A 22,579-nucleotide genomic window follows, 5' to 3' on the forward strand; every position below is an offset into this window, starting at 1 on the left:
AGTCAAGGGACGAGAGCAAGTGTCTAAAATAAGCAGATGGTTCTGGTGATATCTCTGGCAGTGTCCCAGACTACCTAGTCCCCTCAGTTTCTGTTCATTTTCTGATCCTCCAGTTTTCCCAATGATTCTTTTCTTTTTTTTCTTTCTTTTTTTTTTTTTTTGAGACGGAGTCTCGCTCTGTTGTTCAAGCTGGAGTGCAGTGGTGCAATCTTGGCCCACGGTAACCTCCACCCCTTGGGTTCAAGCGATTCTTCCACCTCAGCCTCCCAAGTAGCTGGGACTACAGGCATGCACCACCACACCTGGCTAATTTTTATATTTTTAGTAGAGACACGGTAGTAAAGACAGGGTTCCATCATGTTGTCCAGGCTGGTCTTGAACTCCTGACCTCAGGTGATCTGCCCACCTTGGCCTTTCAAAGTGCTGGGATTACAGGCGTGTGCCACCACGCCCAGTCTGGAGTCACATTTTAAAAGCCCAATCCTGCATCCAAAAAGTACTTTATAAAGAGTTCCAATATTCATCTAATTCCTCTGAAAAACATTAAAAGGGATCCCATTTATGATCCCTATTCACCCACACTATTCATCTTCTTTCCTCACTCACCTCCACTCTGAGAAGAGTTTCTCACTGTTGCAGATTCTCTAGAGCATCACACTCAAAACCTATCCCCACCTCCCATACCTAGACTGCCCAACTCTGGGACCACCTCTCCTCTTCCCCTCTCCCTCTCTCCCAGTTCTTGCTTAGCTCAACCATCTTACATTGTCTAGATAGGTTCTTATTTCTTATCTCACCTCCCAAGTGTTATTTCTCTCATTTTCCCAATTCTGCAACAGATCTGTGAATCAAATTGGCTAAGACAAAACTCTCCTGAGAGTAGACATGGCAAAATGGAAGCCCACAAGCCACATATCCAGTCTCCCCACTTAGTTTAAATTGTAGAGTGTTGCTGTTGTCTTTATTGAGTTAGTTGCCAGCCCTTCATAGTAGGAGATTTCACCTAAAAATATGAATTTCCAATGCTTCTGAAAAAGGTCTGGTAACACTGGGACCCCGTTTCCTCATGGTAAGAATCAACTGGAGATTAATAGCATCCACCCCCTTTTATGGAGCACCACTCCGGTTCTCTTTGATCCCCGCCCACTGTTCTTCACTCAAATTACCATTCTGGCCTCACTCAAATTACCATTCTGGCTCCTACAGGCATTTGAAGTTGCATTTCCTGCTCTCTATGTCACACCCAGCAAGAAGTGGAAACATTTGTGAGGTTGAAGAGCAAATTCTCTCTTTTTTTTTCTTTCTTTTTTTGCAGACAGTTCCTAAGCAAAAAGCATATTCTCTTTAGGGATGGGGGCATAGAATAAAAGGAAGGATACAAGAAGCGATCACTTGCACAATAGGACAGAAGGAGGAGAGATTCATGAAAGAAGAAATATGCAAGAGAAAGAAAGGCAGCCTCCTGGAGCAGTAGGTGGCAGGGTATGGGGTAGGGGTGGGGAGAGCATAACAAATGGATTAAGATGCTCAGCACGTAAGAAGAATCAAAGTGCAATGTCTATGGCCTTCTATAAAGTGTAATTTGGAGGCACAGTAATCTCTGTCTCCCCAGCCTCCACCCCTGCCAACCCCATACCCATCTGCACTCTGGAAAAGTCATCATCCTTCATCTTTCAGCCCCTCTAAGCTGCAAAGGAAGAAGTATAGCTCTCATAATTCAGATGTAAACTACATTCAGGTCCACTTTAGATGTATGAGGAAGAATGCTTTTGAAAGAAATCATAATGTAAAATATTTCTTTTTTTTTTTTTTTGAGACTGAGTTTCGCTCTTGTTACCCAGGCTGGAGTGCAATGGCGCGATCTCGGCTCACCGCAACCTCCGCCTCCTGGGTTCAGGCAATTCTCCTGCCTCAGCCTCCTGAGTAGCTGGGATTACAGGCATGCGCCACCATGCCCAGCTAATTTTTTGTATTTTTAGTAGAGACGGGGTTTCACCATGTTGACCAGGATGGTCTCGATCTCTCGACCTCGTGATCCACCTGCCTTGGCCTCCCAAAGTGCTGGGATTACAGGCTTGAGCCACCGTGCCTGGCAATAATGTAAAATATTTCAAAAAGAATATTTATCTTCCAAAATTTGCTTATATTTTTTTCTTAAAATGCAGTTAGATTTGTTACTGGGTGGATACATCTAAATTTAAACAATTGGACTAAAATCACTCATGCCAAATTTGTTGTTTTCTTACAACTTTATCATAGGTTTTTTTTTTTTTTTTGAGACAGAGTCTCACCCCATCACCCAGGCTGGAGTAGCGCAATGGTGTGATCTTGGCTCACTGCAACCTCTGCCTCTCAGGTTCAAGCAATCCTCCAGCCTCAGCCTCCCAAGAAGCTAGAATTACAGTCGTGAACCACCACACTTGGCTAATTTTTTGTACTTTTAGTAGAGATGGAGTTTCACCATGCTGGCCAGGCTGATCTCAAACTCCTGACCTCAAGTGATCTGCTGCCTTGGCCTCCCAAAGTGCTGAGATTACAGGGAGGAGCCACCGCGCCCAGCCTATCATGGGCCTTTGCTGAGAAAACTTACTGAAGGTCTATAGCTATATCTCTACATTGTATTTACATCTCTATATGAAACACAGTATTTCAGATCTTTAGTACTCCATAATCGTGAATGAAAATTAAATAGCAAATTTCAAGCTGGTAGAGAAGAAATGTATGGCAATGCTTGAAGAGGAGAGGATCAAATGAAACATGGAAATGTGAGGGAAATCCACCTTAACATGATTCATGTTAAATTCAGATAGCTGTAGTAATCTATCACATCCATACTCTATAGGGAAGGTCTGAGAGTTGAATATTGCTTGGAAGGAAGGGAAAGTTGAGATAGAGAAATGCTGTTTTTCAACTCTGTTGCATATACTTAAAAGAGAGAATTTACAAACGTCAGATTTGGATTACTTTGCTATTCTAGTTTAGCTTCTATTTTTTGTCACTTTTATTGACATTTTCTTCTCTTTTATTGTAGTATCTGATTATTTTATAGATGGTAACTATGGACAGCAGAATTTTTTACAAACTTATTTCCTGAAAGTAAAATGATAACCATTTTGGAGAATGCTTGGGGATATCTAGTTAATTTGAAGATACACATGTAACCCAGAAATTGTACCTGTAGGTATATATCCTGGAGAAACTCTTGCATATATGCACAAGGAGACATATACAAGTATGTACTTGCAACACTGTTGGTTATGTCTTCTATTAATAGAAGAATGAACAAATTAATTATGGTCTATTTATTGAATAGTATACCATACAGTAGTGAAAAGGAATGACCTAAGGCTATATATATATCAGCATGGGTGAATCTTGAAAACATAATGCAGAGAGAGAAAGAAGATAACATAAGAATACCAATAATAGTATAACAGCATTTGAAACAATGTGACATAGTCATGCAGATGTGCTGGTGTCAGACTCTCTTGGTTCAAATCTGCCTCCACTATTTACTAACAGTAACACCTGGGCAAGTCTCTAACCCTGATTGGCCTCCATTTTCTTATCTGTAAAATGGGGATAATATTTTCCACATCTTATGGTTATTGTGAAAAAAAATTTTTTTTTTTTGAGGCGGAGTTTCGCTCTTGTTACCCAGGCTGGAGTACAATGGCGCGACCTCGGCTCACCGCAACCTCCGCCTCCTGGGTTCAAGCAATTCTCCTGCCTCAGCCTCCTAAGCAGATGGGATTACAGGCACGCGCCACCATGCCCAGCTGATTTTTAGTATTTTTAGTAGAGACGGGGTTTCACCGTGTTGACCAGGATGGTCTCGATCTCTTGACCTCGTGATCCACCTGCCTCGGCCTCCCAAGGTGCTGGGATTACAGGCGTGAGCCACCGTGCCTGGCTGTTTCTGTTTCTTAAATAAATATCATAGCAAAGGGGAAAGTAGGGTATTGTTTGATGTTTTTCCTGCTTGAGGGAATCGGAAGTACTCTGATTCTGTATGAATAAAAAAAAAGTTGGAACACTTACAGATACTTTTTAAAAATTCTAAGGCAGAACTAAGGGGATTGAACACCCTGATAACTCTTGATAACCATTTCAGATATTTTTATTATATTTATACATGCTTTTGAAATTCTGGTTAGCCACAGTTCCATGGATGATGAAGTCATAGAGTCTTGGGAGATGAATCACTAGTCAAGGCTTACTGCTACCAGAATAAACTTACTCTATAATTTCTCTCTGACTGATTGTTGCAGATGAACCAGTGATTTATTTATTGTAGCTTGTAAATAAACCAGTGATTTATTTATTGTATTCAAATGATGAATTTGAAATAATGTTGTTAATGGTCTCTCATTTTTAATTTTCTGTTTCTGTTCCTTAAAATATTGTAGCAAAGGGGAAAGTAGAGTGTTGTTTGATGTTTTTTCCGATTGAGGGCAAACAACTTGCTGATATGTTATTTGTCTTAAGTTGTTGAAGCCACAAAATATTGGGCTTGAATTAGTTTAACACACTATGTAGAAAATTTAGCTGAGCAATTAAACACTTAAATAGTTGATAAATTATGAAAATGATCCTCAAATCAATTACAAAACCAGGATTTTAGATGTCAGTAAAGGATGAGTATTTAGAAGCTTCCTTCCCTCTAAGTCAGTGTTAATGCTTTGTCTCTGAAATTTAAGAAAGATAATCCCTTTTTTTCCCTGTTTCTCCCATTTCTAACCCAAGAGAAAAATGAAACGATTTCAGTTATATTTAGCAGTAGAGTTAAACTACTAGCAAATCTAAGTGGAACAAATTACACACTGTTTTTCATGTAAGAAAATATGTTCTTTTTTTTTTTTTTTTTTGAGACGGAGTTTCGCTCTTGTTACCCAGGCTGGAGTGCAATGGCGCGATCTCGGCTCACCGCAACTTCTGCCTCCTGGGTTCAGGCAATTCTCCTGCCTCAGCCTCCTAAGTAGCTCGGATTACAGACATGTACCACCATGCCCAGCTAATTTTTTTTTTTTTTTTTTTTTTTTTTTTTTTGTATTTGTAGTAGAGACGGGGTTTCACCATATTGACCAGGACGGTCTCGATCTCTTGACCTCGTGATCCACCCGCCTTGGCCTCCCAAAGTGCTGGGATTACAGGCTTGAGCCACCGTGCCCGGCCAGAAAATATGTTCTTAAGCTAGAGAAATATTTCAATAACAAATATTCGTTAAAGTTTACATGCAAGGGACTAGCTTATCTAATGAGAAAAATCAGAGAAGTAAAACAACAAAACAACTTCACATTCTTTAATATGTTCATTCAGAGTATTAAATATCATTAATTGACCATCATTATTACCAAATTTACTACTTAATAAGTGAGTTTTAGTACAGTGCTATTTAAAGTGTGGAACTGTTTGTTACTGGTGTGTGATAAGTACAGAAACTGAGACTAAGCATTTAGAAATGCTTAGTCATGGTGAAACCCCATCTCTACAAAAATACAAAAATTAGCCAGGTGTGGTGGTAGGCACCTGTAACCTCAGCTGCTTGGGAGGCTGAGGCAGGAGAATCATTTGTACCCGGGAGTCAGAAGTTGCAGTGAGCCAAGATCACGCCATAGCACTCCAGCCTGGGTGACGCAGAGAGACTCCTCTCAAAAAAATCCCAGCCTAGACAATTTGACATAGCAATTTTCTGTCTGTTGAATCAAATAATAAAAAATCATTTTTCGGCCGGGCGCGGTGGCTCAAGCCTGTAATCCCAGCACTTTGGGAGGCCGAGACAGGTGGATCACGAGGTCGACAGATCGAGACTATCCTGGTCAACATGGTGAAACCCCATCTCTACTAAAAATAAAAAAAAAATTAGCTGGGCATGGTGGCACGTGCCTGTAATCCCAGCTACTGAGGAGGCTGAGGCAGGAGAATTGCTTGAACCCAGGAGGCGGAGGTTGCGGTGAGCCGAGATCGTGCCATTGCACTCCAGCCTGGGTAACAAGAGCAAAAACTACGTCTCAAAAAAAAAAAAAAAAAAAAAAATTCATTTTTCAATTTTATATATCTTTCTAAAATTTAATTTGTCAAGGAATTCGTTTTTAGCGTATTTTACAAAAATATTCTCTTATAGAGTTTGATGTTTGAAACAAAAATAAGAAAACCAGTTCTCACCACAGATAGTTTTAGAAGCCTATTTTAGTATAAAGCCATCATTTAGTATAAAGACATCTATTATTACTACTATTCTTTTATTATTTTTTAATTTTTATTTTTTATAAAGATGGGGTTTCACCATGGTGGCCAGGCTGGTCTTGAACTCCTGACCTCAGGTGATCTACCCACCTCGGCCTCCCAAAGTGCTAGGATTACAGGCATGAGCCACCATGCCCAGCCTATTACTATTATTCTTAAGTGGTTACTGAGCACTATAGCAGTAGGGTAGGATTATAAGTTGTTTACTAAATATGCTAGATTTATTAACTTATGTATTCATTTATTGAGAACCCAAAATATCTGAAGTACTTGATGAAGCTGATGTGGTAACCATTGCCTCTCTGCCCATATTCCTCTTTGGAAATAGTATAGGATTCTGCTCACTTCTAACTCCAGCTTCAGCATGCTGTACCATGGTGGACTAATATTAGTTAGTCTAATAATATGTGAGTCTAACATTATGTCATCCAAGAATCTGGAATTGGGACACTGAGAGACTAAGTGATTAGGTCACAGTAGGCACATGAACTGAAATGTCACCAGTTGTTACAACACCAAACCCAGTGCCACATGCAGGCTGATGTTAGAGAACACATAAGTCATGAGTAAGCAGAGGTTCTGAGATAGAGCATGGGGGAATGGGGCAAATGGCACACATGCAAGAAACAGAGAGAGGGATCTTGTCAAAAGATAAGTCAGGTCCTGTCACTCCTTGGCTCAAATCCTGCCTTGTCTTCTCATGTCACACGGAGTAAAAGTCAGCCTTCACAACTGACTACAGGCTGCAAGGAATCTTTCCTCCATCTCTCTGACTTCATTTTCCACCACACTCTTTGACACTCATTCCAGTTTAGTCATCAACCTTGTTCTTCCATGAAGCCGGCCACATTATTGCCTCGGGGCCTTTGTACTTGCTCTTCTGCTTGGTACGCTCATCTGCAGTTTCCTGCCTGGTTGTCTCCCTTGCCCTTCTTCAGAGTTTCGTTCAAACATTATCTTCTAGGCAAGGCCTGCCCTGAGCACCCTATTTAAAATTGCAATCCAGGCTGGGCCCGGTGGCTCACACCTGTAATTTCAGCACTTTGGGAGCCCAAGGTGGGTGGGTTACTTGAGGTCAAGAATTCGAGACCAGTCTGGCCAACATGGTGAAACCCTGTCTCTGCAAAAATACAAAAATTAGCTGAGCGTGGTGGAGGGTACCTGTAATCTCAGCTGCTTGGGAAGCTGAGGCAGGAGAATCACTTGAACCTGGGAGGCAGAGGTTGCAGTGAGCCGAGACAGTGCCACAGCACTCCAGCCTGGGTGACACAGAGAGACTCCCTCTCATAAAATAAAATAAAATAAAATAACAATCCCAGCCAGGAGCAGTGGCTCACGTCTGTCATCCCAACACTTTGAGAGACCAAGGCAGGTGGAGCACTTGAGTCCAGGAGTTGGAGACCAGTCTGAGCAACACAGCAAAACTCCATCTCTACAAAAAATACAATGATTAGCAGGGTGTGGTGGCGTGCGCCTGTGGTCCCAGCTACTCAGGAGGCTGAGGTGGGAGGATTGCTTGAGCTCAGGAGGCAGAAATTACAGTAGGCAGAGATTGCAGTGGGCCAGATTGCTCATTGCACTCCAGCCTGGGTGCAGAGCAAGACCTTGTTTCAAAATAAATTAATAAAGTTGCAATTCTGCCCCCAACCACACTCCCTATCCTCCTTTCTTGGTGTATTTTTTTCTTCACAGCACTATTTCTACCCCCTTCACTCCCTTCCCTCCTTCTCCATTTGTTTAACATTTTTATTGATTCTGGGTTTATCTTTCCATTGTATCTTTTTACAAACATAAGCATATATATATATATATATATATATATATGTATATATACATTTTCATATCCTTTCCGGATTCTTGTGCTAACAGTGTATACTATAAGCACTATTCTGAACCAGTTATCCTGGAGCTACATGGAGATCTTCATCTCTTTTCTTTTTATTGATGCACAGTCCTCCATCATGTGGATGTATCATAGTTTTTTAAATTAGTCCCACATTGATAACATTTGGGTTGTTCTCAGTCTTTTGCTATTGCAAGCAGTGCCATAATAAATAGCTATGTGCATAGGTCATTATATATTTTAGCCAGCCTACTTTTAGAATGGATTCTTTTTTTTTTTTTTTTTTTTTTTTAAAGAGATGGGGTTTCACTATGTTGGCCAGGCTAGTCTCAAACTCCTGACCTCGTGATCCCCCCACCTCAGCCTCCCAAAGTGTTGGGATTACAGGCGTGAGCTGCTGCACCTGGCTTTAAGATAGATTCTTAGAAGCAAGATTAGTGGAGAGATTCCTTTTCAAATTGAGATAATACAAGAGGATTTCTGTTCATTGTATCCAACAAGTCATGATTAAGATTGCTACCTATCCCTGTAGGTCCATCTTAAGTCACACTTCTTCTGGGAAAACTCTTATTCCAGGCAGAAGGAATCTACTGCTATTTCTCTCTCTCTTTTTTTTTTTTTAAGACGGGGTTTCACCATGTTGGTCAGGCTGGTCTTGAACCCCCGACCTCAGGTGATCCGTCTGCCTTGGCCTCCAAAGTGCTTGGATTACAGGCGTGAGCCACCATGCCCGGCCTGCTAGTTCTCTAATATGCCCTCAGGGAAAAATAAAAACAATCATATATTTTGTATTTTTTGTTGTTCACATCACTCACATGGTACTTTTTACATGCTGCTTTGTATATACAGTAATTTATACCTCTGATCTCCTTAAATGGACAGTAAGTTGCTACCGATTAAGGAGCACATTCTTTGTGATGTTTATCATCTCTGGTCCCTAACAATGTGCTTGAACTAGTAATAGATGACTGAATGAATAAACACAACAGGTATTTGTAATCCTGCACATGACAGTGCCCCTTATAAAAGTGTCCATGTGATTTATGCTTCATATAACATACAGAAAAAAATCTCAGGTGAACTAAAAAGTTCAATTTTAAAAAGGTAAAAATATAATAAACTATAGGAAAAAAGAAATGATATTTATTATTTGCTTAGAGGTCAGTGAAAGGTTGAGCCTTACACCTTTGTTTTTTTTCTTTTTCCCTGAACTAGTCGCTGCTTTGTGAAACTTATACCTTTAAATAAGACTGACACAATAAAATGAGCTTGGAGCCCTCCAGCACACCATTTTGGATCCTCTTAAATAGCTCCTGCCCATATTCTCTACTGGTAACAATCCTAGCCGGTGGCCCTTCAAGGGATGATTAAATGTTCTTGCCCAAATGTAAGGCTCCAGAGTCAAGCCCACTGATACAGCCATGTGGAGGTTGTGGCCCTTCGACTGAGTGTAGGAGAAATTAACTTGTTCTATGTTCATATGCCCTGCCTGGAGTCTAACAGGCTAAACCGACTCTTCAAGAGGACCTTGTGCAACATCATGATATAGCTCTGAATGCATCAAAGGTGAAAAGGTAGAAGGACATATCTCTTTCTTTTCTTTCTTTTTTTTTTTTTTAGACGGAGTCTCGCTCTTGTTACCCAGGCTGGAGTGCAATGGCGCGATCTCGGCTCACCGCAACCTCCGCCTCCTGTGTTCAGGCAATTCTCCTGCCTCAGCCTCCTGAGTAGCTGGGATTGCAGGCACGTGCCACCATGCCCAGCTAATATTTTGTATTTTTAGTAGAGACGGGGTTTCACCATGTTGACCAGGATGGTCTCGATCTCTTGACCTCGTGATCCACCTGCCTCGGCCTCCCAAAGTGCTGGGATTACAGGCTTGAGCCACCGCTCCCGGCCCCCCCCCTTTTTTTTTTTTTTTTTTTTTGAGACGGAGTTTCACTCTTGTTACCCAGGCTGGAGTGCAATGGCGTGATCTCGGCTCACCTCAACCTCCACCTCCTGGGTTCAACCGATTCTTCCGCCCCAAGTAGCTGGGACTACAGGCATGTGCCAAACGCCCTGCTAATTTTTGTAATTTTAGTAGAGACGGGGTTTCACCATGTTGGCCAGGATGGTCTCGATCTCTTGACCTTGTGATCCACCTGCCTTGGCCTCCCAAAGTGCTGGGATTACAGGCTTGAGCCACCGCGCCAGGCTGGCATATCTTTTACCTTGGCTGTTGGAGAGGTTGGGGATGATCTTCCTTGTGCACTACACAGCACAATGTTAATAGTTTACTCATGAGCTGTCTACAAACGATTCCATATCGTGATTTGAGTCCAATATTCAAATACTCCGTTAGCAGAGCTGCTGTTAGCTGCATCTGACTCAAGATGGACTAAGTACAAGGGCATACCTCCTGGTCAACTGACGTGGGCTGCAAAACTGGCAGAAAAAACTCAAAGAACTTGGGAGGATTGTCCTGGTGGGGAAGAGGAAAAGCCCTCCAGTAATGCAGGTAGACAACCATGCCCACGGACAAAGTAGTTCTGTTGACCGCTGCTTCATGTGTAGGTGCCCCATGTGAAGTAAACTATACCCACGGATAACAGGGAGCCACTTGTGCCACACCCAACTATTCATCTTTACCCTGCCCTGCTCAACACCTTACCCTCATTTCTCTAGAATAGGGTGACAATGTGAGATGAAGGCTATCTGGTTTCCAGAGACTATGGGAAGATAGAATCTGTTTACACAACAGTGGACTCGACTGCATTAAGGAGCTTTGCAGATTGGGCTCTAGTCCAGCAGATCTGGTTACCAATTTGTCTCAATGCTGGAAACTCACAACCCTGCCATGGCACAGAATCCCTAACCCTTTAATGCAACTGTTTCTTCCACACGCCTTTTATAAAGGGCCAGGAAACAAAGGTTACAACTGCCTGCAACCACTTTGTTTTGGCATTCACAAAGAATCACCCTCTTCCCTATCATTGAACCCAGTATATCTGGCTCTCATCTGTTTCCCAGGCTCTATACTTCGGCTTTTCATTCTGCTTCTATTCTTCCTTATATTGGGACCCATTCAAATTTTTCTTTTTTGTTGTATAGGCCCAGGACTCTTATGGCTAAATTCTGACTCTCAGATCTTCTTGCTTTGTTGATTGTGGTGTTACTACTGCCCTGGGTAAAAGACTACTTCTGCTAACTTCTGCCCCCATAAAACTCTTACAGGCTAGGCTAGTTCACTTGCCTTTCCAATGAGAAGCTCAGATGGTGAAGCTTTATTTTAGCAAACTGCTGACTGATGGGTCTTCAGCCATTCCTATCTTCTCTCTGGTATCCGGAGTACTGCCTAAGTACACAGCCAAATTTTGAGCAAGAGATCCAAGAACTACCTTCTATCTTTCTCTCTCTCTCTCTCTCCCTCTCTCTCTCCTCTCTCCCTCTCTCTCTCTCTCTTTTTCCAGACAGAGTTTTCTTTTATGCTCAGGCTGGAGTGAACTGGCATGATCTCAGCTCACTGCAACCTTCACCTCCCCGGTTCAAGCTATTCTCCTGCCTCAGCCTCTGGAGCAGGTGGGATTACAGACATCTGCCACCACGCCTGGCTAATTTTTCTATTTTTAGTAGAGATGCGTTTTCGCCATGTTGGCCAGGCTGGTCTCAAACTTCTGACCTCAGGTGATCCACCTGCCTTGGCCTCCCAAAGTGCTAGGATTATAGGTGTGAACCACCGTGCCTGGCCGAAATACCTCCCTCTCTAAAGAACTGATTGCTTCAATGCTGGGTTTCAGAATTGCTGAGACATCAAACCTGGCAAATTTGTTGTTAGAGGAAGATTGAGTTGTTGGTATCACAAAGGCAATGATCCTTAAGTTCTCAACATTGTCCCTCAATCCTCATCCGAGATGGTAGCTGACTAGGTATCAATACTCTTTTAAGTAAAAGAATGGAGAATTCATCATGCTTATGCGCCAAGGGGGATTGTGAGTGCAATTCTGAAGTCAGACCAGCTGGGTCTAATTCAGCTCCACTACTTCCTGACTATGGGATTGGAAATTATTTAAGGTCTCTATAGCTCAGTCTCTTCATTTGTAAAATGGAGATGATGAGAATAGCAGCTACCTCCAAAGACGATCATGAGTTTTTTTTTTTTTTTTTTTTTTTTAATGAGATGGAGTTTCGCTCTTGTTACCCAGGCTGGAGTGCAATGGCGCGATCTCGGCTCACCGCAACATCCGCCTCCTGGGCTCAGGCAATTCTTCTGCCTCAGCCTCCTAAGTAGCTGGGATTACAGGCACGCGCCACCACGCCCAGCTAGTTTTTTGTATTTTTAGTAGAGACGGGGTTTCACCATGTTGACCAGGATGGTCTCGATTCTCGACCCACCCGCCTCGGCCTCCCAAAGTGCTGGGATTACAGGCTTGAGCCACCGCGCCCGGCTATCATGAGTTTTAAATGAATTATTGCATGTCATAAAAGTGGTCAATAACTATTAGCTACTATTACTATTGGGCCAATTTGGATAGATTTAAACTTCCAGGGCACATGTAACTGTTAAAATGCGCGCTTTGAATGAAGAGACGCCCCCTCCCCACCCCCAAGCAGGCTTTGTGTGAGCAACAGAGCTGTTTATTCACCTGGGTGCAGGTGGACTGAGGCCAAAAAGGGTGTCAGCAAAGGGCGGTGGGATAGGAGTTGTTATAGGTTTGGCAAATCTTTGGGGGGCAGGGGTGTTATGGAGAAAGATCAGTTACAGTGGTGGGGTTAGGGACAAGGAGTATATATTACCATAAGTTCAGTTACAATGGTGGGTGGGATAAGGCCTAAGAGTAGTTAAGATGGTAGGGTGGGGCAGAGGGATATTTGCAGAGCAAGAAGAGTTAAGATGGTAGGGTGGGGTGAGGAGTATTCATATTATCATATTATCATAATAACAGTTAAGATGGGCCAGGCGCGGTGGCTGAAGCCTGTAATCCCAGCACTTTGGGAGGCCAGGCAGGTGGATCACGAGGTCAAAAGATCGAGACCATCCTGGTCAACATGGTGAAACACCAGCTCTACTAAAAATACAAAAAATTAGCTGGGCATGGTGGGGCGTGCCTGCAATCCCAGCTACTCAGGAGGCTGAGGCAGGAGAATTGCCTGAACCCAGGAGGCGGAGGTTGCGGGAGCCGAGATCGTGCCATTGCACTCCAGCCTGGGTAACAAGAGGGAAACTCCATCTCAAAACAAACAAAAAACACAAAAAACAGTTAAGATGGCAGGGTGAGAAGAGAAGCTTAATGTTGGGGGAAGTTCCGCTGGGTGATCAGGGATAATGTCGAATGCAGGCGGGGGTGGGGTGACAGCCGGGGAGGCAATCAGCCAAGGCAGGCAGGACTTCAGACTTTCTGGGTCCAGGCTTGCACATGGAGGCCTGACAATAACTGCCTGCATAAGAAGGATGATACACAGGAAGTAACTGTGTAGACATATTTGGGCAAATTGAATAGTTGATGATGTCCTTCAGTCTGTGTAATACTGTGACATGGTAAAAGCCCCATAAAACTGCATACCTCAACTATACCAAGTTTCTGTTGAAACTGCTCTCTGTAACCCTAATGTGACAGGCAAGCAATCCAAACCCACACCATCTTGGCCCTACAACTTGTTTTTTTTGTTTGTTTGTTTTTTGGTTTTTTTTGAGACAGAGTTTCGCTCTTGTTACCCAGGCTGGAGTGCAATGGCGCGATCTCGGCTCACTGCAACCTCCGCCTCCTGGGTTCAGGCAATTCTCCTGCCTCAGCCTCCTGAGTAGCTGGGATTACAGGCATGTGCCACCATACTCAGCTAATTTTGTATTTTTAGTAGAGACAGGGTTTCACCATGTTGACCAGGATGGTCTCGATCTCTTGACCTCGTGATCCACCCCCAACCGCCTCGGCCTCCCAAAGTGCTAGGATTACAGGCTTGAGCCACTGCACCCGGCCCTAAATTTTTTTTTTTTTTTTTTTAAAAGACGAGGTTTCACCATGATGACCAAGCGGGTTTTGAACTCTTGACCTCATGTGATCCACCCACCCCAGCCTCCCAAAGTGCTAGGATTACAGGCGTGAGCCACCATGCCCGGCTTTTTTTTTATTTTTAAACGGAGTTTAGCCGAGCGCGGTGGCTCAAGCCTGTAATCCCAGCACTTTGGGAGGCCGAGGCGGGTGGATCACGAGGTCGAGAGATCGAGACCATCCTGGTCAACGTGGTGAAACCCCGTCTCTATTAAAAATACAAAAAATTAGCTGGGCATGGTGGCGCGTGCCTGTAGTCCCAGCTACTCAGAAGGCTGAGGCAGGAGAATTGCTTGAACCCAGGAGGCGGAGGTTGCGGTGAGCCGAGATCACGCCATTGCACTCCAGCCTGGGTAACAAGAGCGACACTCTGTCTCAAAAAAAAAAACCAAAAAAACAAAAAACGGAGTTTAGCTCTTAGTACCCAGGCTGGAAGGCTGGAGTGCAATGGCATGATCTTGGCTCACCACAACCTCCGCCTCCTGGGTTCAAGCAATTCTCCTGTCTCAGCCTCCCGAGTAACTGGGACTACAAGTGCGCGCCACCATGCCCAGCTAATTTTTGCATTTTTAGTAGAGACGGGGTTTCACCATGTTGACTAGGATGGTCTGGATCTCTTGACCTCGTGATCCACCCGCTTCGGCCTCCCAAAGTGCTGGGATTATAGGCGTGAGCCACCACACCGGGCCATGTGACTTGTAATAAGTAACTAAGGTTTGTAATTTCCACCCTGCCCAGGCAATGTGTAAACTAATGCTTATCTTGACTTCTGTGAACCACTTAAGTAACAATTGGAATATCCAAAGCCCTTCACCCTCATCTCTGCCCAGGAGGTGATTTAAGGAATGTCCAAAGTCCACTGGCCCTTGACAAGTCTGAAGCCTCTCGCCCCTCCCCCCACCCCTCCCCCTACCCCCAAGGTGGTTTACTGGCATAAAAGGTCTTGACACCCTCCTTTCGGGGCCACGGGTTGGAGAAACCTGAGTCCTCCGTGGCCGCCGGCAATAAAGACCCTGCAATTTGGCATACTTTTGTCTTGGTGTTGACTTTCTATGCTCACTCCAGGACAACAATACTCCGCGAGTATCCCAAAGACACAGAAATGGAATTCTCTACAACTTCCTAGAAGACCAATTATGTATCTCAATGGCAGCTTATTTCGCTTTTACTTGATACAAGTATCTATTTATTTATTTATTTATTTATTTATTTATTTATTTATTTTTGAGACGGAGTTCCGCTCTTGTTACCCAGGCTGGAGTGCAATGGCGCAATCTCGGCTCACCACAACCTCCGCCTCCTGGGTTCAGGCGATTCTCCTGCCTCAGCCTCCGGAGTAGCTGGGATTACAGGCACGCGCCACCATGCTCAGGTAATTTTTTGCACCATTAGTAGAGACGGGGTTTCACCATGTTGACCAGGATGGTCTCGATCTCTTGACCTCGTGATCCACCCACCTCGGCCTCCCAAAGTGCTGGGATTACAGGCTTGAGCCACCGCGCCCGGCCACAAGTATCTATTTATAATCTACTTTCTCCATCTGTAAATCAGTACTCAGAATAATGTATTTTAAATCCTAGGGCAGATTATTGAGACTTATCTTATTGATTTGGATATTTAGATTATTCCTACTAAGTTTTCTTCATTCTTTGAATAGTAGTTTCCCAAACACATTCAGAAGTGGTTCATAATCCACTCTTCCAACTTCACTGTTTGATTGATATGCTACTTAAAGAAAAAAAAAAGAAATAATAAATGTTATTTAAAATGTTATTTTCCGGCTGGGCGCGGTGGCTCACGCCTGTAATCTCAGCACTTTGGGAGGCCGAGGCAGGTGGATCACAAGGTCAGGAGCTCGAGACCAGCCTGTCCAAAACGTTGAAACCCCATCTCTACTAAAAATACAAAAATTAGCTGAGCTCGGTGGCACGTGCCTGTAATCCCAGCTACTCAGGGGGCTGAGGCAGGAGAATCGTTTGAACATGGGAGGCGGAGGTTGCAGTGAGCCGAGATCGTGCCGCTCTCCAGCCTGGGTGACAGAGTGAGACTCCGTCTCAAAAAAAAAAAAAAGATCTTATTTTCCCATCTGCTGCCAGAAAAAGGGTGAAAGAGGTATTGTTTCATTTTGGATAAGATGACAGCTTCCTAACAGTTCAAGAACCTGATCACGAACTTTGTATGTCACCCCTTCATCTATATAATATATGCCCCCAATAGTGTGATAGGGGACCACCCTCTAGACAGAGAATCTCCCTAAAAAAGCCCCCCTTCATTTTGCCACCAAGCTTTCAATTCAAAATTTCTTAAATACCTAACCTTTAAGGTTCCTGGGATTCCTTTGTAAAATTGCATTGTACCAAGACAGTAAAAAGGCTGCTTCATAGACCAAAGGGAGGCATATCTGGAGGAGGGATGCTGGTGAGGAGCAGACGAAAGAAGGCAAGTAGAACATAACTGACCGTGTGTACCTATGAAGATTGAATGGATGGACTGTTTAATGAAATGATTGTTATGCTAAAAAATGGATGGATTTTAGCTGGGCATGGTGGCGTGTGCCTGTAATCCCAGCTACTCAGGAGGCTGAGGCAGGAGAATTGCCTGAACCCAGGAGGCGGAGGTTGCGGTGAGCCGAGATCGCGCCATTGCACTCCAGCCTGGGTAACAAGAGCGAACCCGTCTCAAAAAAAAAAAAAAAAAAAAAAAAAAAAAAAAAAGGATGGATTGGGCCTGGCATGGTGGCTCACTCCTGTAATCCAAGCACTCTGGAGGCCAAGACGGGTGGATCACCTGAAGTCGGGAGTTCAAGACCAGCCTGACCAACGTGGTGAAACCCCGTCTTTTTTTAAAATAAATAAATAATAAAATGGATGGATTGGATAGCCAAGGTTTTGTCAAAGAATCTGAGAATTTTCTAAGGAAATGCAAATATTTCTGTGTCTAGCAATTTCTAAACTACTTTTTAGCATGTGCTTATATCGACACACACACACACACACACACATACACACATACACACACACACCCCTTGATTTAGGATTTTAGGATGGCTAAATATCTTTATGCCATTGAGCAATAGTTTTTAATTCTAAGTTCTTTTAGTAGTTTGTAATATTTTCCACTTTGTCAGGAGTTTCACTAAGAGCTAACATGCATGTAGGAGCAAGTTATGAAAATGGGCCACACCTGCTTAGAAAAGAAGCAAGTCCTTCTTCCAGCAACAAAGCAAGCTTATCATAAAACACAACACCTGAAAAGCTAGTTGGGCTAATTGTGATGCATACTTCAGACACCTACTAGCTCTGCTCCTTGTATCCATATAAAAGTCACTTATAGAGTGACTTTAAAAAAACCATGCTCTAACACTTCTGAGTCACCAGAGAAGACAGGATATCATAGCTAACCTGAAAGAGGAAGATCCTGGCAAGGTTAAGGATAGAAAGGAAATATTCTTGTCCTTATGCTTCTCAGTGAGAACTTAAAACTCTCTCCTCAGCAATTCTTAAGGGTTGTTGGCTCTCAGGAGGTGGAGAGTGACCTAGTTTTGAGGATGACATATACAGTATGACATGTTGCTCTTCTGGAAGGACAAAACATAATTTTAAAAGTCAAACATTCAAAACAATTACAAATTTCCACTTCAGTGACTTGAGATATAAGCAGGAGACTTCACTTAGCCTAAATCCATTCACTCATTCAAAAAACATGTGTTGAGCACTTACCATGTACTAGGCACTGTTGTAGGCACTGGAGATACAACAGTGAACTCTGTTCCCATACAGTTCACATTCTACCGGACAGAGACAGGCAGGAAAGAAAGAAAGAAAGACGCGTCTGAGGAAAAATGAAACAGGATTAAGAGGATGGGGAATGATAGATGCTATTTTATGGAGAACTGTCATAATGAGGATAGTGAATTTAGGTGCTATTTGAGCAGAGAACTGAATGGAGGGAGTCAGTCACATGACAACATGAAGGAAGACTAGATCTTAGACAGATGGAAAAGCAAGTGTAAAATTCCCGAAGTAGAAACATGCTTGGCTTGTTTGAAGCCCATTAGGAAAGCCAGTGCAGTAGAGTGAGGGGGGAATGGTGGTAGCTAATGAGATACTTGCAGAAGTTGCCGGGTATCTAGAGCTTTATAGGCCAGGGAAAGGACTTTGAAGTATGATGGGAAGCCAGTTGTTTCTGAAGATTCTGAACAGGAGAATAACCTGATGTGACTTACACAAAGGATCATCTGGTTGCCATGTAGACAAGAGACTGTAAGCAGCAAAGTGGAGTAACTCATTAAAAGAGTACCACTGAGGCCGGGCGCGGTGGCTCAAGCCTGTAATCCCAGCACTTTGGGAGGCCAAGGCGGGTGGATCATGAGGTAAAGAGATCGAGACCATCCTGGTCAACATGGTGAAACCCCATCTCTACTACAAATACAAAAAAAGTGCTGGGCATGGTGGCACATGCCTGTAATCCCAGCTACTCAGGAGGCTGAGGCAGGAGAATTGCCTGAACCCAGGAGGCAGAGGTTGCAGTGAGCTGAGATCGTGCCATTGCACTCCAGCCTGGGTAACAGTGAAACTCCATCTCAAAAAAAAAAAAAAAAAAAAAAAAAAAAGTACCACTGTAATCTAGACAAGAGAAGGCGGCAACTTAAGAGTAGTAGCAGCGGATGATGCTGGGAAGTAATCAGACATATTTTGAATGTAGAGCCAGCATGACCTGCTTAAAGACTGGATCTTGTGGGTGAAAGAAAGTGAGGAGTAGGGATTATCCTAAGGTTTTTGGTTTGAGTACCTAGAAGAAAAGAGCTGTCATTTATTGGAACGGTGATGACTACAGGGCAAGCAGATTTAAGGGTGTGTATATGTTGTGCAGTGTGTACATGTGTGTATGAACTGAAAGTTATGTTATACTCAAGAGGCCAATTAAACGTCCAAATACCTAGATTGATCCTGCCACATAGTCGATACTCAATTTATACTGAATGAAAAAGGGAAGACATTGAGCAAGGCAATAGAATTTAAAAATCCAAGTATATCTATCTACTATGAACTTCTCTACATATCTAAATATATTTACTCTTATGTTTTGCAACCATGAGGACTCATCAGAATCCTTTACTTTTTGGTCCTGGAAGAAATACTGGAGATCCTCCAACTTACGAATTCCAAAGTAAATTCAGAACCAGAGATTAAGAGACCAGTGATCAAGGTCAAGTGCATTTACGCTACAGCTAGCACCTGACATCAGGTTTTCTGATTTTTTTTTTTTTTTTTTTTTTTGAGACGGAGTTTTGCTCTTGTTACCCAGGCTGGAGTGCAATGGCACGGTCTTGGCTCACCACAACCTCTGCCTCCTGGGTCCAGGCAATTTTCCTGCCTCAGCCTCCTGAGTAGCTGGGATTACAGGCACGAGCCACCATGCCCAGCTAATTTTTTGTATTTTTAGTAGAGACGGGGTTACCACGCCTGGCGGCTTTCTGATTCTTAATTCATTGTTCCACACTACAACAAGCTTTTCTTTCCCCACAAACATTAGTGCTCACTTCATAATGCCCGGTGAACTATTCAAGGAGTATATTTAAAGGATTCCCATTAGAGAAACTGACTAGTTGGAATCTATTTTACAAAGCATTGAATGCAAGTAAAAACTGCTATACATGAAGTAGTCATGATTTTTAACCCTCTGACAGAAAAGTTCATAGACTGGTCAGAAACAGTAATGATATTTAGATGTTCATTACACAGATAATAAATATTACTTGACAATTACATTAGCAGACAATCACATTCTTTGACTAGGTCTGCATAGCTAGAAAAATACTCGACTTATAGTTAGCCAGCAAACTTTTAACACAGTAAGTTTTTTGCTATGAATAAATAGCTACTTGGTTTTAGTAGAACTTACAGTCTACTTAACTTTCAACAAACCAAGTATTGAGTCTCCACTGTTATCAGTGTACTAGACATGGTAAGAAAAAATGAACCGGCTCCTCAAATCAAGTAAACTGACAAAAACAAACGAAAAATAATTCCTAGAAAAAATGCAATTTTTAAAAAAGTGCAAACACCTGTTGAGAACTATTGAGTGCTAGAATACGCTAGAATAATTAGATCTTTGTGGAATTGTCGGGAAGAGGTTTCCCGAATGAGTGAGTATGGGTTTTAAGATAAGGAATCAGATATGGCAGGCAGGATAGTCTACGTTAGGAAAATACGGCACTAGAAGAAAGAAAGGGTAGAAGCAGGTCAGTCACGGCACGCGTCCACACCCAGGTGTAATAGGACTGGATCATTGTTTTTAAGCTAAGGGTGGAGGGGGCAACTGAAGAAAAGCTGCAAACACAAGCCAAAGCAGTTACCGACATCTGAAGACCAACGACTGTGATCAAAACAAGGCATTTAAGTTTTGTTTGGGTTTGCTGCCATATTATAAAGGCAGACTTCACATTCATACTATTTTCTGTATTCTTCAGTGTCTGTCACCGTGCTTAAGTGCCTTTTTTTTTTTTTTAAGATGGGATTTCACCATGATGGCTAGGCTGGTCTTGAACTCCTGACCTCAGGTGATCCACCCATCTCGGCCTCCCAAAGTGCTAGGATTACAGGCGTGAGCCACCGCGCCCGGCCGCTTAAGTGATTTTTATACACAACTTTTTAAAAAGTCAAGACACACTTGATCTAAAGAGCAGCCTGTGAGTCAATAAACGGAGAAAGGCAGTAAAGAAGTGGTTTCTACCCCCCAATTCTGCGCCAGTGTGCTGTAAACTTTAAGTCAGGAAAACTGTGTTTAAATGGATGAGATAATGCCTTTAAAAGTGCTTAGCACGGTGTCTGGCCAGTAGGAAGCACTCAAGAAATTATGATTACTTGACTTTAGACCTCTCTTAACTGTCTGAAACTGGGGTTATTTTCAGGAAAAGAAACAGGACACAGGCAGTCTCTGAGGCTCCCGCCAGCCGAGACTATCTCCAATTAAAAGTAGGTATCGATGGAATATTTGCTGAACAAAGTAAACCGTCTCTCTACGGCTGGGCTGAGCGCCCACTGAGATCCGGCTGCCCGCGGGTCCCAAACGCCGAGACCAATAGGCGGGGCTGACCAAGAACCGTGTGCGCCACCTCAGCCCCGCCCGCGCCGAGCCTTCGGTTCGCCTACGGGCCTGGGGAGACCGTCCTTACCCAGCCCGGCCGCGGCCCACATCCGCCGACACGCCCCTTCCGGTCTAAACCCCGCCCCTTCACGCCCCCGCCCCGCCCCATAGGCCCCGTCCGTGGCCCCGCCCCGCCGCGAGCCGGTGCCGGGTCCTCTCAGCGATCGCGGGCGGTCGCGTCCACCCCCGACGCTCTGAGGTCACCGACGGGGCCGGACCGCGGGGGGGCGGAGGGACGGAGGGAAGATGGCGGCAGAGGCCGGATATTGGCGCCGCCTCCCCCAATCCCGGAGCCGGCGCAGATGAGGCAGCTCGGCTGGGGCCAGCGGCGCTTTGGAACCCGAGCTGGGGGGACCCTGGCGGTGGGGCCTGGTCCTGCTATATGCCGGCGCCTCGGCTAGAGTGAGCGGCGGCGACGCCTCTTTTCTCCGGCTCTTTCCCTGTCGCTGCGAGAGCGAGCGGGCGGCTGAGGCGGCGGGGCCGGGATGGAGGACGTTAACTCCAACGTGAACGCGGACCAGGAGGTGCGGAAGCTGCAGGAGCTGGTGAAGAAGCTGGAGAAGCAGAACGAACAGCTGAGAAGCCGCTCAGGGGCCGTGCAGGGCGCCGGCTCTCTCGGGCCCGGCAGCCCGGTTCGGGCCGGCGCGTCCACTCCCTCCTCCGGCGCGGCGTCTCCTCGGGGCTTCCCCTTGGGCCTCAGCGCCAAGTCGGGCGGCGGGGCCGGGTCGGGCCCGAGGCGGACGAGTAGCGAAGAGCTGCGGGACGCCACCTCCTTGTTGGCGGCGGGCGAGGGCAGCTTGCTGGACGAGGTGGAGCCGCTGCGGCCCGACGAGCTGGAGCGTTTGTCGGGCTGGGAAGAGGAGGAGAGCTGGTGAGCGCGGGGTGCGGGGCCGGAGCGGGGCGGGGACGGGCCCGGGGGCGGAGAGCGTCCTCGGAGGGTCCCTCCGGTCGTGCGCCTCGCTTTGTGTAACCGGGTCCGCTCTCCGGGGGGGACTCACGGTTTTTTTGCTTTGGCAGAGGGAAGGTCAGCTGGAGTTGGGGGTTCAAGGCGTGCGCAAGTAACAGGGTTTTAGCTCGTTCTCTGGCTTGTGGACTCTCTGGGCGCCGGATCCTATTGGGGTCTGTCGGTTGGTGCAGCTTGAGAAGGGCTGTTCGCCTGGGGAGGAGTCGGAATTGGGAAACTGCTTTGTAGGCAGGGATCCTGCTTTGTGTGAGATACTGGCTTTCGGATGGTGGCCCTGGGCATTTTGGGTGTAGGGGACGGGTCTGCTTGATGAGGTATCACCAGGTGCGGCGGGTCGGGGGCAGAACG

General features: G+C 44.7%; 1 protein-coding gene across 2 annotated transcripts in view; it reads left to right on the forward strand.

The window, feature by feature from the left end:
* Positions 1-21,451: 21,451 nt before the first annotated feature.
* The window catches only part of SLAIN2 (SLAIN motif family member 2), an 86,240-nt gene continuing 85,112 nt past the window's right edge, over positions 21,452-22,579 (forward strand). For both annotated transcript variants that reach the window (XM_010344193.3, XM_003933640.4), the window contains exon 1: positions 21,452-22,138. In XM_010344193.3, the coding sequence (XP_010342495.3) occupies positions 21,753-22,138 (386 nt within the window). In that variant the 5' untranslated portion in view covers positions 21,452-21,752. The remainder of the gene's footprint in view (positions 22,139-22,579) is intronic.

Source organism: Saimiri boliviensis, chromosome 3, assembly GCF_048565385.1.
Source record: "Saimiri boliviensis isolate mSaiBol1 chromosome 3, mSaiBol1.pri, whole genome shotgun sequence".
Classification (NCBI taxonomy): domain Eukaryota; kingdom Metazoa; phylum Chordata; class Mammalia; order Primates; family Cebidae; genus Saimiri; species Saimiri boliviensis.